This window comes from Tenrec ecaudatus, chromosome 1, assembly GCF_050624435.1.
Source record: "Tenrec ecaudatus isolate mTenEca1 chromosome 1, mTenEca1.hap1, whole genome shotgun sequence".
In the NCBI taxonomy this organism is placed as follows: Eukaryota; Metazoa; Chordata; class Mammalia; order Afrosoricida; family Tenrecidae; genus Tenrec; species Tenrec ecaudatus.
The window spans coordinates 147,879,393-147,897,999 of record NC_134530.1 but is presented as its reverse complement, the minus strand read 5'-3'; the positions used below and the strand labels follow the sequence as shown (position 1 = coordinate 147,897,999).

Sequence of the window (18,607 nt, the reverse complement as noted above, 5' to 3'; positions counted from 1 at the left end):
ACGTAGTTCAAAATGGTTAATGTGCTTGACTGAGAACCCAAAGATTGGAAATTTGAGTCCACTTGAAGGTGTAGAAGAAAGGTCTGCCAATCCACTTTCCAGAAATCAGCCACTGAAAATCCAATGAAACTAGACAATGTAAAACACCACGTCAGTTGGACAAAGGAAAAGAACCATGACAATCACTGCAGAAAAGGCATTTGATAAAAGTCATCACTCTTTCTTGATAAACTCTTAACAAGATAGGAATAAATTGAAGGTTCCCCCACATGATTAAGGCCATTTATGAAAAGCCAGCAGCCAAAAATGATACTCAGTGAAGAAAGCCCGTAAGTAGGGTCCCAGCTGGACACACATGGTGCCATGAGGCACAGTCAACGCAGTAGCAACTGATGCGGTTGTTCTGCTCACCAGGAGGAGGGGAACTAGCTACTTACCGTGGTTTGTTAGAATGTGCATGATTGTTTTTCACACCGTTGTGCTAGTTTGCTTATTTTCAGTTGCACAATATTGCAATTTTTAATACCCTTGGCTTACTGTTTCAAATACAGCTAACTTTACAGCAGCCTATGGTATGCCAGTATTTTGATCTTTGGAATTCTTATTGTGCCAGACCTGCACATTACTAATTTATATGACCCTATTTTATGGGAGTAGAAAGCCCCATCTTTCTCCCTCACAGCCACTGATGGTTTCAAACTGCTGACCTTTGGGAAAGTAGTCCAACTCGTAACCACTAGGCCACCAGGGCTCCCATTGACCCTATTTTATGACTTTCTACATTCATCTTACATAAGCTGTGAATTCGGATTTTCACATCAGCTGAGGCACAATATTTTCATGCGGTGAATTAGAAGATCGCCGGGACAGCTGCTTTTGCACATTCTTGGTTAAGGCTCATGTATCTCCTGGTACCAGTTCTGGACCTAGCCCTTGGTGAGGCGTGGCCCTCTGAGAGACTAGGGTAATCAAAAGCCTTCATTCCCTTTTGCATGCTGATTGCATATTTATGTAGACACAGTTAGCATATAAAAATGGGCTTCAGGAAGTTTGCTGGGGGGGAGGTGAAATGCAAAGATAATGGAATCCCACAAGCTTTTTGAATGGTGTGTGTGTGTGTACATGTACACAAAGCTACCATTTTCAGAAAGTCCATACCCATAAAGTGGAGACTGAAATATTTGAAAATTACAAAAATGAAATTCTATTAGTGTCCATTTAAAATCAGTAAATATTTTTAGCTTACTTAAGAATTACAGCTTTTGCTTAAGTGAGAGCAAATGTTTTGAGAATGAGGGCACTGAATGTGCAAATGTGCTTGACACAATCGATTTATATATGGATTGTGATAAGAGTTGTATGTGCCCGTAACAAAATTATTTAAAAATAAAGTATGAACCAGGGAGAGCAGGTAAAAAGAATTATAGCTTTTAAAACACTGTTTACTTTGAATAAGACTTTGTTATAATTAAGACATATTCCAAATTTGGAATAGGCAAGTTACATATTTATATGTAGTAAGAAGAGAGATGCTACTTTATATTTATATGAGGAAATTGATTCTTGACATACATGAAAATCTTTTTCTAGTTCTTCTTATTTAGCTTTTTATTTGGCTCTTTTCCCACTTCAAGAAAATCCAAATGCTTTCTGTATGTGTATATTCCTATAACTGAAGAAATTTAATCTGTTTTGTTTTGCTTAATAATACTCGATGTCCTACCCAAAGTTACTTTGAGGAGAAACTGACATATCTTCTCCCCAAAGTTTTTTTTCTTCAATTTTTTCATTGTATTAATACCACCAAATATAGAATTATAGGCATAGAACCAGTTAACTCTGAAAGGCTTTCAGTCAGTTCTCAGCAACCCTATAGGACAGAGTGGAACTGCTTCTCTGTGTTTCTACTCCTTTACTGGAGTAGAGAGCCTCATCTTTATCCCAAGGACTGGCTGCTGATTTTGAATTGCTGACTGTGTGGTTAGGAGCCTAACATATAATCACTAGACCACCAGAGACTTCTAGTTGCACATAATTTGGATAAGTTTGCCTTGTTTTTATAATGAAAGAGATCACTTGATTTAATTGTGAAACTAAGTTTGGAATGAATACTTACCCAGTCTTTCTCATTTTGTCTTTTCAATATGTTACAAACCTTCTTTATAATAATATGTAAATACTAATGTAAACCCAGAACCCTATTCAGATGTGTTCATATCTCATATCCTCTCTGTTGTCTTTTTTTCCCTATCTGTTGTCTTTATTCCAGAAACCTTCCCCGAAATTAAAGCAGAGCAAACTCACTCACTAATTATGTGTTGGTCACATCCTGATAGAATAAGCCTATGAACGTCCTTCGCCGCATGCTGTAAGCCCGTTGTGCTTCGTAAGAGACAGACTCGGGCTTTTGCCAGGGAAGCCTGTGAGAGCCACCACTTGACAGAACTGCCTTGTTCACCCGGTTCCCACAAGCTTTCAGCTGCTGACAGGGTGACAATCTTAACGATTTTGTATCACACTCTTACTAGAGTGTTAGAAACTTTCAGACAGGTTTCCACTTTTCAGGCTAGATACTGTGTGTTTTAATAAAATTCCATCCAGTGTATCTAGCTAGATGTAGAAGCTCCACAACGATGTTGGATTGCACATATGCCTGTGGCTCTGAAATAATTACAGAAAGCTGTGTTCCCTACCATTGTCTTCTGTGTCTTTTCATTTTGGAGGATTTGTGATTTATTGTCATTAAATGTTTTATGTAGATATGAGGGGTAGATGCCTTTCCTACATCCTACTACACTTTTGGTTTTCCCCCAGGCCCTATCAGCAGCGTTCTGGTGAACAAATACGGCAGTCGGCCCGTCATGATGGCTGGTGGCTGCTTGGCAGGCAGTGGCTTGATTGCAGCTTCTTTCTGTAACACCGTGCAGGAACTCTACTTGTGCATTGGAGTCATTGGAGGTGAGTGGCTATTGGTTCATTTTCAAGCATTAATTTACTGCTGTTACTTGGTATTTGTTTATGTGCATTCCGATCTTTTTAGTGAATTTACTTTCTTATAAAAGTTACTGTCATCATACTGAAAAACTAGATAAAATAGAGTATTAGGAAAATAACGCTTTTAAAAAATTGATAGAGTGTACCTGGCAACAGGTAGCGGTGGGCAGTCATTAGTTATAACTTCGTCCTCCAAGAGGAAGTAGACGTCTGTTGGAGGGGAAGACAGCCTTAAACGGAGCGGGAATCATACCTGTTAGGAGGCCTAGCTCAGTTCCTGAGAGGTAGAGGACACTTGACAGCTCTTTGAATGCAGCCAAATGCTATAACGAACCACTGGCCTGTGTAATGAATAAAGGCTGCTCATAACCTTACAATCCATAAAATTATATTAATGTCTTCATATATGTGTGTATATATATATATATATACGTATGAACATATGAACTTTTTTTAGAACAGAAGGGGGTCAAATTCCATGTTTGATAACTATTTCTTTCACCTAATATGAAGGAAGTCAAACATCCAGTTTAGCACGAAACACACAGCACTCCTCTGGTTATTTACTTCTTCCTTCCCCCCCCCCCCCCCCTACTCTTATGACCTCAGTCCTACCTCACAATCCTACTAGGCTAGGGTACATACTGTGGCACAGACGAGAGTTTTCAATATATGGCGCTCCGGAAGGACAAACGCCCTCAGAATTTAAGTAAAGGAAGTAACAATTCCAGGAGAGTAGGGGGACAAGGAGAAACAGGTAGCAATGACAGCAGCATAACACCCCCTGGAAGGGGACAAGTACCAGGATAGTTGGTGAAGTGATAGAATGGGCGGTGTAAGAGAAGTATAAATAATAATAAAAATACATAATATATTAAAGGTCCACGGGGCTGGCGGGGGTGGGGAACAGAGTGGGGGAGAAGAGGAGCTGATATCAAAGGGTTCAAGAAGAAAGATAATGTTTAGAAATTGTTAATGCCAACAGTTGTACATGTCCACTTGATGTAATGGATATACGGAAATAAGTGTGTTAAGTGGCTTAAAAAATGATAATAAAGGGGCAAAGAACTTCCAGGCATGCATTGCCACGATAGAAAACGCTCAACACAACTTTGCTGACCTGTTTGTCAACAATGCTGTTTTCAATTTTCTTACAACGTCCTCCTAATAAACTCCTATAATCATCCTGTGTTCTTCAAGAAGACCTTAAGAGGGATGGGGGGAGAAAAGTCACTATGACCTTTTGTGAGGGAGAAAGATGGAGCTTTCTGCTCTTGTAGAAGAGTGCCAGTCTTCGGCCCCATTCTGTAGCGTTGCTGTGAGTCAGCATCCACTCGACTGCAGTGAGTTTGTTGTTTCTGTTTGTAATCTTTAGCACTGATACCGTGCCACTCACACACACCCTATCCCCCTTGATTGAACCGGCCCAGCTGATCCCCCTCAGAAGTCACGGTTTTTTATTGGACTTTGCTCACTGGATTATATTAATAAATCCAAAATTCATCCCAGTTACTGTTTGTTCCATGAAATCTGTCTTGCTAGCTGCAGTCTTGCTGAACAAACGAATAGAAAGGTCAGCCTTCTGTGCTAACTGATCTTTGTGCAACACTACTTTCAGAAGTATCCTTTTGTAAGGTACCCTAAGGGGAGACTAAGACCAAGTAAGTGTTCCTTCTGAGAGGACGTATCTGCAACTTGCCTGATGGCAAGGGCGTGCTTAAACACATCTCATTCAGAATGAGCCCATAGGGCAACTCCCTTCACTGGGCAGGAGAGTAGGATATGACTTTGAGGAGGCTTTGAAAAAATCATGGGAAAAAAAAATCATGGAAAAGTGGGATCAGAAGATAATGAAATTTTCCCACAAACTTTTTGTAGTACTCTTACATACCTGTATATTATTCCATGGGATGTATGTATATACTATACTTTTATTTAATCTTTAATCAATTGTTAGATATTTAGGTTGTTGTTTGTTTCTAACTTTTTCTATTAATAAATAGTTCTTGGTTGATAGCCCTTTGTGAACATGGGTATTAGGATATGTTTGCAAAGGGGGAACTGTTAATGTGTGTGGAACCTTTTTCTACTTATTCTCCCTAATTGTACTGAAGATTTTAGGATTTCGCAGCCCTTAAACTTGGATATTAATCTTAAGAAGTTGTTCTGCACCCAGAGATTATGAATATAATTGCGCACTTCTTCCTTTAACTTGCTTTTCATTTGACAATTTGAATGGTGAGAAAATGTGATAAAAACAGAAGAAATGAATTTATTTTTTCCTACTTTTAAATTGACCCGCTCATCAAGTATGCTATATATAATATATATATGCCAGGGCACCATTGTAGGTGATGTGGGACTAGACAGCTAATTCAGGCAACAACTCCCTTCCGTGTAAATAAATGAATAAATAAGGCAGTATCCAGTAGTGCTAGATAGTATATACCATACCTTAGAGTGAAGTGTGTGATACATTGGTAGTCATCAAAAGTAACGAGATGGCTTTAAATAGAAATATAAATGACAACAAGGAATCAGCTCTATGAAAATGTAGTGCATAAATTCCCAAACTTATTTTATCAACTGCCCTTTTTTCAATTAAAAAAATTGCTCAGCACCCCCGGCCATTAAAAAGCTTCGTACTATAGCACATAGCCCAGGGTGATGTGAAAGCAAATGCTTTTGCAGCCCTTTGGGAGGGGATATCGTCCATGTTGGAAAGCACTGGTTTAGAGGAACATAGGCTCTAGGTCAGTAGCAAGCTTATTAATTATTAGCACATGTGAGGAAGGTGTGGCAGGAGGTCAGGGAAGGAGGTGATCCCAGATAAAACCTGTGGATAGAAGCCATGAATTGGTCAGCAGGTCAGAAACCAGTAACATGCTCTGATTTGTCGGTTTGAGTCTCGCAGTGGCTGTATCAACACAGATGGACGGGCAAGACAGCGGATGGCAAGGAGAGATGGAGTGTCAGGGAGAGAGTCTAGGAAGTTACAGGAGCATGTACTCTTCCGAACACTACTTAGTGATTAATCTCTTCTTTCTCCACTCCATTTAAAGTGTTACTTTTGTCTTACATTCATTGTTTGTGTCTATTTGGAGTCTGTTTCTGGACTTTACACTTTCATTGATCAGTGTTTACCTTTTCCTGAAACAGGGTCACACTGATGATAGCTTTCATAAATTTGTTAAAGTATCTGTTAGGGATGGCTCCACTCCTCCCCCTGAACCATCAAAACATGTTCCTGGCGATTCCCATGCCTCCTGTCGTCAACCCAATTATGTTCTTCCCTGTCATTGACTGCACTTCTTCCTACCCGAACCACCAGAGCGCGTTCATAGTTCACAGGCTAAAGGCCACTGTCCTCCAGACTACCAAGTACACGCCGGGCTGGCTTCAGCGCTCAGTTCTAAGTCCTGGGGTTCCAGGATACCTCCACGTCTGAACTACCGACTACAGCATCCCCAGAGAAGCTCAGGAGTACCACAGCCCCCGTGATCCATTTAGACTCAGTCATTTGCTAGGATGTTTCATAGAACTGAGGAAAGCACTATACTTTTCTTTTTAACATAGATGATTGCTTTTATTCCTTTTTAAAAAGTCATTTTATTGGGAGCTCATATAGCTTATTTCACAATCCAGCTATCCATTGTGTCAGGCACATTTGTACATTTGTTGCATCATCATTTTCGAAACATTTTCTTGCTACTTGAGCCCTCATTCCCCCCTCCCTCCCTCAAGAACTCTTGATGATTCTTTCTTTTTTTTTTTTCATGTCTTACACCGACTGCTATCTCCCTTCACCCACTTTTCTGTTGTCTTTCACCCCACCTTCCCCTTACCCTCCTGGTATCGCTACTCTCGTGATTGGTCCTGAGGGGTTTATCTGTCCTGGGTTCCCTGTGTTTCCAGCTTTTATCTGTACTCATGTACATGCAGTGGTCTAGCCAGATGTGTAAGGTTGAATTGGGATCGTGGTAAGGGGGTTGTGGGGAGCATTAAAGAACTAGAGGAAAGTTGTATGTTTCATTGGTGCTACTGCACCCTGACTGGCTCATCTCTTCCTTGTGACCCTTCTGTAAGAGGATGTTCAGTTGTCTACAGTTAGGCTTTGGGTCTCCACTCTATACTCCCCCCTCTTTCACATTGATACGATTTTTTGTTCTGGATCTTTGATGCCTGATACCTGATCCCATCGACATCTCATGATAACACAGGCTGGTGTGCTTCTTCCATGTGGTCTTTGTTGCTTCTCAGCTAGCTGGCCACTTATTTATCTTCCAACCTTTTAGACCCCAGACGCTGTATCTTTTGATAGCTGGGCACCATCAGCCTTCTTCACATTTGCTTAAGCACCCATTTTGTCTTCAGCGATCATGTCGGGAAGGTGAACATCACAGAATGCCAGGTTATTAGAACAAAGTGTTCTTATATTGAGGGAGTACCTGAGTAGGGGGCCCAATGTCCATCTGCTACCATAATACTTAATATTATAAATATATGTGCATAGATCTATTTCCCTGTCGTTATATATACATGTATTTACATATGTACATGCCTGTATTTAGACTTCTATAAATGTCCTTTGCCTCCTAGTTCTTTCCTCTATTTCCTTTTACTGAAAGCACTATATTTAAAATTAGTTTTATTTTGTTATTTTTTGCTACCATTGAGAGGTTACAAAACCAGGACCACCATAAAGAAGATAAGCATAAGGGTGAAGTTTAGGAGGGTCCCCAGAACTTTTGTTGGGATTTTACTATGTAGGTGTATCTGATGCAGCCATTGCTCATGTAATCTCCAGTCCCTACCCTACCCCCACACCCTGAGTTCAGACTGATATAATGTGGTGGATCTTTCTGTGTGGCCAGCCCCCACCCCAACATCACTGACATCAAAGACATTCCCGTTACTAGAAATTTCCAAAGGTTTAGAGGTCGTTTTCAGCAATCATTTCCTAGGGTCAGGTAATGCTTTACCCCACAATATGAATTTTTCTCTAAATATATTTTGGATTCTTTCTACCTCATATCCCAAAATACATTCCTAATGCTTATATTGGAATCACATTAAGTTAGTACAGTCATTTCAGAGGATTGACAGCTTGACAAGGTTGTATTTCATTATATATAAAAATCTATGTATATTTTAATTTTAATTCTTAAGCCCCTTGGGAAAGTGTCATAATTTTAGACATATAAATTGCGTTTTTCTGTTATAAACCTGTTTTGTCTCTAATTATAGCTGTCTGCTCAGTGATCTTCTGCTGGCTATACTAGCTCCTCTGATGGCTTTACTAGGTTTGGCAGATAATTCACCTTTAAGTAGCATAAACAGTAATACGCGAAAAGTAATATTTACTGGGTGTTCTCCACAGCTCAGCACCCGGGCACTGCCGTCAAGGGCTTTACATGGATTCTGCCATCTGCCCCATAGCTACGCCGTGGGCCTGTTGTACATAGTGTGCGGTGGCCCCAGGAAGTCAGCCTGCACACTCAGTGAACCCCTCCAGTGTGGCCATGGGCTGACATGTCAAATCACTGTATTGTGTGGGCCTGCCTAATAAGGACAACTTTTGTCTCCTTTTCCTTTATTTATTTCATATTTTAGCTTCTTTCTCTAAGTAATTCCAAATAAATTTCTGCTATTTATAACCTTTTATGTTTTTTTTTCTTTCCCCTTGCCCCCAGGCCTTGGACTTGCCTTCAACTTGAATCCAGCTCTGACCATGATTGGCAAGTATTTCTACAAGAAACGACCATTGGCCAATGGACTGGCCATGGCAGGCAGCCCTGTGTTCCTCTCTACCTTGGCCCCTATCAACCAGGCTTTCTTTGGTATCTTTGGATGGAGAGGAAGTTTCCTAATCCTTGGGGGCTTCCTACTAAACTGCTGTGTTGCCGGATCCCTGATGCGACCAATAGGGCCCAGGCCGACCAACGATAGGAAAGATCGGTATAAAGTATCCCTTCAGGAAGCTGGGAAATCTGATGAAAAGAAAAGTACAAGTGATGCACATACAGATCTGATTGGCGGAAACCCCAAAGAGGAAAAACAGTCATTCTTCCAAACCTTTAACCAATTCCTGGACCTGTCCCTTTTTACCCACAGGGGCTTTCTGCTGTACCTCTCTGGCAACATGTTTATGTTTTTTGGACTGTTTGCACCTTTGGTCTTTCTTAGTAATTATGGCAAGAGTAAGCATTTCTCTAGTGAGAAGTCTGCCTTCCTTCTCTCCATCCTGGCCTTCGTTGACATGGTGGCCAGACCTTCCATGGGACTCTTAGCCAACACAAAGTGGGTAAGACCTCGTGTGCAGTATTTCTTTGCAGCCTCCATTGTTTTAAACGGAGTATGCCACTTGCTAGCGCCTCTAGCCAACAGCTACGTAGCTTTCTGTGTCTATGCAGGCATCTTTGGATTTGCATTTGGTTGGCTTAGCTCAGTCTTGTTTGAAACACTGATGGACCTCATTGGACCGCAGAGATTCTCCAGTGCTGTGGGACTGGTGACCATTGTGGAATGCTGCCCTGTCCTCCTTGGACCACCACTCTTAGGTACAGTATGTCCCCTGCCTCTGTAGTTCTCTGCTTGTTTGTGTAACAGGTGTACAAGATCGGAAAGGTGCTAGAGCGCAGACAATAGTAAATTATTTGATGACTGAGGGCAAGTCTCACCTGTCTGTACCCTCAGTCCTGGCACAGTGTTTGGCACCGCTTACCTACACAAATTAAACCCTCAGGTGATTGAAGAATGAAATATTATAAATTATTACAAAATGGGCTTTCATTACTAATTTTTTTCTAAAGTTAATATGCTTGTAGAGTAGTGTGTCTGTAAAGCGCGGGTAGTGGTGATTTCATTTTAATGGTGGGGTTAATCCCAGCAGAATAGTTAAAATGATAACAATAGCTACTTTGTGAAATTCCTGTTGTGCTGTTCCTAGCAGCTCCTGTGACAGCACCATAGGATTTTCTTGGCTGGTAGCACAATGGTTAAAGTGCTCCACTTCCAACGGCAAACTTGGTAGTTCAAACCCACCAGTAGCTCAATCAGGAAAACCCCTGATGGTCTGCTTCCTTACAGATTACAACTTTGGAAACCCTATGGGGCAGTCCTCCGTCTAGCAGAATACATGTGAAGGCACACAGCGACCACCTTTGTGAGGAGGACATTGCTAGGTCTTTGCCCTGGTACAAGCCAGGTGAATGAGTTCAAACCACTAACCTTTTGTTTAGTGACAATACTTTCCAGGGCTTGTCTAGGCTCCTTAAGATTGTCCTAGCTATTTATAAGTCCTATCATCTCTCACAAATTTAACAAATAGGGCTGTTTTCTACCATCCTCGCTTTATTGAAGAGTTTTGTAAAGGCGAAGTGATTTTGTCCAAGCTCACAACAGGGATGCGTAAAAAAAATTCTGGGACAGGTCCCTTAGGCTACTATGTACTTCACATTTTAAGTTAATAGCTTCGTAGGCCACATACAGTGGGGGCAGGGCAGGGAAGAATCAGGTCCTCCTTGGGGACATGACTCGCTCTTTGGGCATTTTGATTTGGGGCTTGAGTTAGGACACACGAAAGAAAGAAGACCCATTACTGCCTTTGGATACTGCCTCTGCCTGCCTTCTTGCCTTCAGTGAGTAGCTGAGGCCTGTCAGTCTTTGCCTCTTAGATCTCTCTACCATGTCAACTTTACTCTGTCACAGCGGCCGCCTCGTCCTGAGCTGCCATCGCTCTTGGCAGGCTCCTAGGTGACCTCCTAACTAGGACAAAGACCAAACTCCCTAATGTGGCCCCGCCTGCTTCTACAGTTTGATTTCAAATCTCAGCTTGGCTGGTACTTTAAGGGAAGCCTTGCTGATCCCTCTTCCTGGTCCCCTCCCCCCCATCTGGGGTTTTTTCGACCCTACATGTGGTGCTAATCACAACTGTGTATTTGGTTCCATTGCACTGTGGTTGTGATCTCCTGTAGAGCATAGCAGACCAGCATAGGATCGATCTATCACCGCAGTGTCGATTCCAACTCAGAGACCCACCACCAGTGCTCCTTAGAATTTGCTAAGGGCTAAGTAAATGTTACTGAGTGAAAATAAAGTCCTGAATTAGAAAACACTGGAGTCAGTGTGAGCTAGTTATGTTCCTTATAGACATAAAACTGAACCCATAGCTGTTGAATGACTGAGTCATAGCAACCCCGCAGGACAGGTAGACACTGTTCCCGCAGGTTTCCAAGACTGTAAATCTGTACTGGGAGCAGATGGCTTTATCTTTCAGCTAAGGAGTGGCTGTTGGGCTCTGGTAGTTGCCAGTGCCTAACCTTCAGTGTCTCCAGGCTAGGGTTGTACTCATACATTTGCTAATGGAAGTAGTAAATGCCAAAACATTTTGTTGTAACAAAGATTTCATCCCCACCCCACCCACCAAAAAAAGTCTAGAAACACCTGGTTAGATGGAGTTCTTCACTATAGGACGTGGCAGTGGGTTTGACATGCAAATGTGCATTGTGGGTCTTCCAAGTGAAAAGAGTACAGTGTGCTCTTTGAGACGGTCGAGAACTGTGCTGCAGCTCAGGGCAAGGGCTCCAGCCGCAGGCTTTCCAAGGTCTGAAGCCTTTACTAACTTTGTGACCTTGGGCAAGTTACTTACCCTTTCTTCCGTTTTTACCTCTGTGCGTGGGGGCTTATGTGCAGGCGAGGCACTCGGAGCAGTAGGTTGGTGCTGGATACTTCTTAGTACAGGGCAAGTTCCACACTTGAGAGGCTTTTCCCTAGGAACAAAAGTAACCGGGAAAAAACAACAATAAAAATGTCTGACTTTGGAAATCTCTAAACTTTTTTTCCTCCATTGTGTAATGAGAGAGTTGATTCTAGGTGATCTCTAAGTCTTCCCCAACCCAAATTGGCCATGATTTAATTATTTTTGAGTTTTGGAAAGTAAATTGCACGGCTCTAAATCAGTGCACCCTTATAAACAAAGGATCAGGCCGTATTTTGCAGTCCCTTTCATGTGTTAGTCGGCTCCTTAAAGATAAATTGACGTCTGAGTGGATCCTTACGCTTCATTTGGGAAAGGGTATGTACTTGTTCACTTTACCCACGTTCACTTTCACGTTCTTTCTTTTGGGATCTTGTAGGTCGTCTCAATGACATATATGGAGACTACAAGTACACATACTGGGCCTGTGGCATAGTCCTGATTTTTGCGGGAGTCTATCTCTTCATTGGCATGGGCATCAATTATCGACTTCTGGCAAGAGAACAGAAAGCAGTGCAGAAGCAGAAGGAGGAGGAGGAGAAGGAGAAGGAGAAGAATGAGGAGGAGGAGGCCAATGCAGGTGTTACCGAGAAGCCAAAAGACGTTCCTGATGCAGCAGAATCTCCAGAGCAGACAGACCCAGAACCAGAAGGAAGCCCCAAAGAGGAGGAGAGTCCAGTCTGAGCCCGTGAGACCTCAGGGTAATCGGAGCAGCGCGTGGCCCACGAGATCTGAAAATATACTGGCCTGTACCCTACCAGTGGTGCTCAATGCAGACAGCAGACATTTGTGTGGAAACCGTCCCATGTGTTCATTGATGGAATTTTGTTTCACTCCTTAGTAGACTGAGTTTAAAATGCCGTGTCCTTGGGGGAGGGAGTGGTCAGCAAAGAATGAGGGAAGGAAGTGTAGTTATTTCTTGTTTGCTTTGTTTTGTCTTCTTTTGTTTTTTAGCTTTTTAACAGCATCATGAAGATTATAATATGTGCCTTAAGTTTTAGTCTTTATTTAGAACTCTTTAGGGAGCCTTAACTTTTAAGCCATTCTGCTAAATTTATCTATTTTAAGTGTCACGCTTAAAGGAAAAATAACTAACTTGTGTGAGGCAAATCTAAAATTTTAAATGAATCCAGCCTCATGAGTAATTTGTAATACATTGTCATTAGATGATTCGTGGATAGAAATTCTGGTTGAAAGTTGGGGATTTCATAAAATGACGACTAAAATATTTCCGAAACATCAATAACTGCCTGCACATGTGCCTACTGGGTGTGAGTTTGGGGGATTTAAGGCATAAAACACTGGCAATCTCTTGCTGCTCTAGCCACCTCTTCCTGGTTATGGGCACCTCTGGTACCTGTGCTCAGGACGCTTGTTAGAAGAAAAGTGCTTAGGGGTTATTTTCATGAAACTACTCTGCTCCCCTGTTCAGAGACACATTTGAGTGGTTATAAAAAGCATTACCCCTTTTGAAATCACCTGGTATTATTTTTCTCACCGTAAAAGTTAGAATTAAAATCCACAAAACTGTATTTACGCGTCCCTAGTAAGTGCAACACATCTAATTAATCGTCGACAGATTTTTCAAACAGCTGAATTCAGCTTAGGTTTTACTAAAACCTCAGTTATAAACTGTGAGACTATTGAAACTTTTTTCTTTCCTGGAACTTTCTTCCCTTTGATTCATCGTGGTTCCATTATAGCCGCTTCTCATTTAAAGCTGTATGATTGAAAGAGAGGGAGGGAGTGCGCGTGTGTGTGCGTGTGTGTGCGTGTGTGTGTGTGTGTGTTCGTTCCCCGATGTTCTAAAATTAAATGGGCCAGAAAACTTTGTTCCCAGGCAAGCCAATAGGAGTCAGGTTAAAGTTGCTGAGTGTGCTCAGTGAGTAGCTCTTTCCCTGAGAAGGCCTTAAAGGAAATCCATCTGTTTGGATGGATTGGACGCATTCATGACTTCATGAGCCTCTTCTCTGAGGGGAAAAGCAGAGAAATAGGCTCCATGGGATAGGTGGGAGGGCGAACCAGAAGACAAACTGTAAATATGTTTTTAACATAACCTCTTTTCAATTGAGGCAGGAAGATATTGATCAACAGTCAGTGAGTGATAACCTAAGAATTTAAATTATCGTTATTGTTATCGTTGTCATTAACAATAAAACTACAGATAAAAAACCTGTGTAAGAGGCTGAGTTTTCCAAATAAACATCTTTTTTTTAAAAAAGTTTCTTCCCCCAAATGTTTTCTTCAGGAAAATAAACCTTTATCTTTGTTTTCATGATCAGTTTTCAATGTGGTCCCTGCTAATAGTAAATTAAATCATCTAGTTATGTACCTTGGGATTTGTGTAAGTGGTTTATTTTTTTTTTCTCTTCCCCACCCTTTGTGCATATATAAAGCCAGCTCTGGAGCTGAGAGCAGTCCGAGCAGTTAACCAACCGTGAGGACACTTGGTGGCAGGTGGAGGAGGCATGAGGGCAGACGCTGCCCAGAAAGTTGGCAGGCTTGGCTTCGCTTTGGGCTCAGCCACTTTCCATATACCCACCTAAGCTTTGTGTGCCTCTCCTGGTCTATAAAAACGAGGAGTGCCACCAGTAAAGGGCATTTTTAATTAAACAAATTCAAGGGAAATACAATGTAGGGATAAGGATTATTTTCCTGTCGTAATTACTGATATTACATCCACACAGAGGCTCTCTTCTGTTGTGTGTTCCATAGTTGACTCCTGTTAGGATGGGGAAGGGGGATGTGTGATCCACAGTTTCATCACCTCCCATAAGAAGGAAAGGTCCTGAAGCTAGTAAATGGCTCAAAGCTAGAACCAAACCTTAGATCAGCAGATGTCAACCTGTGGGTCACAATCCCTTTGGGGGGGTCAATCAGGGTTTGCCTGATTCATAACAGTAGCAAAATTACAGTTGTGAAGTAGCAACGAAAATAATTTTATGGTTGGGGGTCACCACAGCATGAGGACCCATGAAAGGGTCACGGCATTGGGAAGGTTGAGAACCACCACTGCCTTAGATCCTAAGCCTAGTCTAACCCTGACTCTTTACCGGTAGAAATACAGACAAGAGATTTATTCAAAGTCCATCTTGGTAACAGAGTCAACCAACCTAGACCCCTGTGAAGACAGGCTCTTCCATCTCTTCCTTGTGAACCATCAGCTTATCCTCTCTCTGTTGCAAGTCAGTGCTGAAGTGGCTAGGTTTTAACCATCCAGTCTACTTCCCCGGAGGGCATTTGAGGACAGAGTTTTATTTCAGTTCCCAAAGTTTCAGACTGCTTTTTTGGGGGGAGGGGGGATGTATGCTCAGAGTACCTGCCTATCTTGACCATTGCTCTTTCCCCAGCCTCAGTCAGAACAAGAACTGTGAGAAGTAACAGTTCTGAGGGGCTGAACCCATGCACACTTGGGGCTATTGAAAAAGATGCTCTTGACAGATCACTGTCCATGCTGGAAAGTCATTTAAGAAATCAAGTTAGTTGTTGCTGTTGAATTGACTCCAATTCATGGAAATTCCATGTCCAAAGGTACATCAAGAAGTATTGTTTAAAAATTCTGGAAATCTTTTTGAACAAAAACCAAACTGTAAAGCTTTCCAGTATCCTCCAGCTAGGTGCGTACACTTCTGAAGGTGGCGCTGGCATGCTTAGCTTCATGCCACGTCGGAACTACTGTTCGGGCATCCTCCGGAGCCCAAATCGTGCTCTCTTAAATGCCCGTGTGTGTGGAAAACAGAAAGGCATCTGAACGGACAAAGTGGATGGAGTATGATTTTTCCAGCCCAATTCTAGGACAGTGTTTGCTACCCTCTAAGAATGAACAGGTGTGTTGTTTTTTGGGGGGATGGATTGCTCAACACAATTTTCCTGACCTTGTACTCCAATTTCCTTAAGACTTTATCAAAGCCCCTATGGTCAGCCTGCATCCTTAACTATCAAGGTTACCCCTTGTGAACGTGAAAAGGCCGTTGCCATACCTCTCTGCCCCGAATTGAACTGGCTCAGTAGACCCCCCCAGAAACCACGGTTGGCTTAAACCCTTTTCTGAGGATGCCCTAAGGAGACAAAGTGTGTTACTGTCAAAATGTCTACAGCCATCCACTGATCTCAGATGTTTAAACCCATTTTGTTTGGAATAAACCTGTGCATGTGTGAACCAGAGCCCCAGTAGCCATACTGTGGTAGAACAATTGGGTCGCCAGGCCCCGAATCATGTTTACAACAGTTGGTGTTTTGGAGCCCATTGTGGCCCCGATGTCAGTCCATCTCACTGAGGGGCTTTCTGGTCTTCACTGGTGCCCTGCCAATGCGCGTGAGTGGTCCGTGCCATCAGGAAACGAGGCCGGGACCTGCGGACCTGGGTGATCACATTATACTAAGTCTGTTGAGAATTTAGCTTCACTGTGCTACTACTCTGTTGGGGGCCAACATAATCGATCTCCTGCATCATCCTCAAACTTCTTGCTATTTTTGAACCCACCGTTGTAGCCATCTTGTTGAGGGTCTCCCTTAAAAAAATTAAAAATAACCATATTTTCTCCAGGGCCTGGTCCTTCCTGATAACCAGTTCAAGGTACATGAGACAAGTCTACCCATCCTTGATTCTAAAGACCATTTGGGCTGTACTCCCTCGTTGGATTTGTTCATACTCTAGCAGCCCTGTGTAGATTCACATTTTTTTTTTTTGGCCAACACCATAATTCAAAAGCATCAATTCTTAATAAGCTTTCCCTATTGCCCAGCCTTCACATACATGTGGGGCGATTGGAAATACCATGGGCAGGGGTCAGTCATGTCTTAGCCCTCAAAGTGACATTTTTGACTGTTAGCACCTGAAAGAAGTCTTGCAGATTTGCCCAATCCAAACATTTGATTTCAGAGCTGCTGCTTCCATGGGCTTCGATTGTGCAGCCAAGCAAAATGAATTTCTTGACAACTTCAATAGTTTATTTCTCATGATGTTGCTTATTGGTCTGATTGTAAAGTTTTTTCTTTAATATTGAGATAGGACTCATACTGAAGGCTGTGTATTCGCAGGATTTATGACTCCAAACATGCAGATCAGACAACATTCTTGACTCACAAACCAATGGGAGCTGGTGAACCTGGTCAAATGACAGGCTACTCGCTCAGGTTCCAAGAAGCAGGGATCAGATGGTGACTAGCTGGATGCAGGATTAAGAAACAGCAGAAGAGAAACTGCTGGAACATCCAGATATATTGAAAGTAGAAGAAACTCCCTTCACTTGAGCAAAGCAATTACAAAGGTGTGTCTTGAATAAAGCTGATAATGGGTGTGACCAAAGTAAGGGTAATGAGAGCCACTCCCTCAAGTAGGGCAGTGATTGAAACTCCCAGCCCAATAGGCGATTCATTCCCATGGGACCAAAACAGTAGAGAATTGGATTTATGACACCACAAAATGGAGGATAATCACATCAGATTACAAAATAGAAAACTGCCATGCCACCAGTAATTGTGGCCCAATCAAGTTGATGCCTTATTTACATACCAATAAACTACAATTCCCTTGGGTTCACAGCATCTATTTGCATAAAACTCAACCACCATGGAGTCCTTCCTAGTGACCCAATAGCACAAGGTAGAAATATGCCCCTCAAGCCTCATCTTTCTCAGAAGGAGCAGCTGATGGTTTCAAGCTGCTGACCTTGAGGCTAGCATCCTGACCATGACACCACCACGCTCTTTTCCACGTGCACAGCCCCACTGAATCCTTGTGTGGAAGTTACAGACTGGCTCCAAACTCACTGCAATCAGGCTGACTCAGCATCCGTGTCAGGAAAGGTAGAATTACCCCAATGAAATAGGAGTCTTCCCTGCGAAGCTCCAGTTGGTTTCAAACTGCCGACCTTTGAGTTGGCACCTTAGAGTGTAACCACTATGCCACTGGGGCTCCTCCACAGACAGACTTATTCACTGCACTGGCATTTGATTTCATTTCAAATGTTTTTCTTGACCATGGTGCAAAAATTCAAAAATCACCAGCCATTGTATATGAAAAAGATGTGGCAGCTGCTTCCACAAAGATTTACAACCTTGGAAATCCTATGGAGCAATTCTTGACACAGTCATAATCGACAATAGGTTTGGGTGTTTGGGTGGGTTTTTTGTTTTTTGATTTAATAAATAGTTCATAGCATCATACACTTAATAATCAATGCAGGTTCTCTGCTCCCACCTCACCAACTTCCACTTGGAAAGAAGAGAAGGGTAAATAATTCATTTCAACTTTTGCAACCAAACTTGATTCAATGCTTTCCAATCAAGCACCTGGCTAGAAGACACGAAGAGCCTACTGATAAGATAATGCAACAAAACTGCTTCCGTTCGTGACAGGAAGTGACAACCCAAGCTTGCCTGACACGCCTAAGGCCAACTTGTTTCAGAATGTAGAAGCATCACATGCATTGCGTCTTAAATGTGTTCTCACTTTGGGATTTTATGATTCCAACATCCTTTCCTCCATTCAGCCTGGACCACGGTGGCAAACTGGTTCAAATGACGGTGGTTGGAAAGAGATTCATAGTGTAGAGTGTCCTCAGCCGAACACCACTCATTTACTACTGGTATGATTATCATTACTACTGTATTACTACTATCAGTTGTTAATGCCTCCTACTCCAATTTCCCTGGTGGCAGTGGTTCTCAACCCTCCTAATGCCATGACCCTTTAATACAGTTTCTCATGTATGTGGTTGTGAAACCCCCCCCACCCTGACCATAAAATTATTTTCATTGCTACTTCATAACTAATTTTACTACTGTTATGAATCAGGCGGCCCTGTGAAAGCGTCGTTTGACACACACACACCCAGGGTCATGACCCACAGA

The 18,607-nt window shown here is 42.3% G+C and overlaps 1 protein-coding gene across 1 annotated transcript in view; it reads left to right on the top strand.

The window, feature by feature from the left end:
- Window positions 1-14,030, top strand: part of LOC142458488 (monocarboxylate transporter 1) — a 51,275-nt gene extending 37,245 nt beyond the window's left edge. The window contains exons 3-5 of the mRNA XM_075559511.1: window positions 2,815-2,958; window positions 8,688-9,554; window positions 12,132-14,030. Of these exons, the coding sequence (XP_075415626.1) occupies window positions 2,815-2,958; window positions 8,688-9,554; window positions 12,132-12,436 (1,316 nt within the window). The 3' untranslated portion in view covers window positions 12,437-14,030. The remainder of the gene's footprint in view (window positions 1-2,814; window positions 2,959-8,687; window positions 9,555-12,131) is intronic.
- Window positions 14,031-18,607: the final 4,577 nt, after the last annotated feature.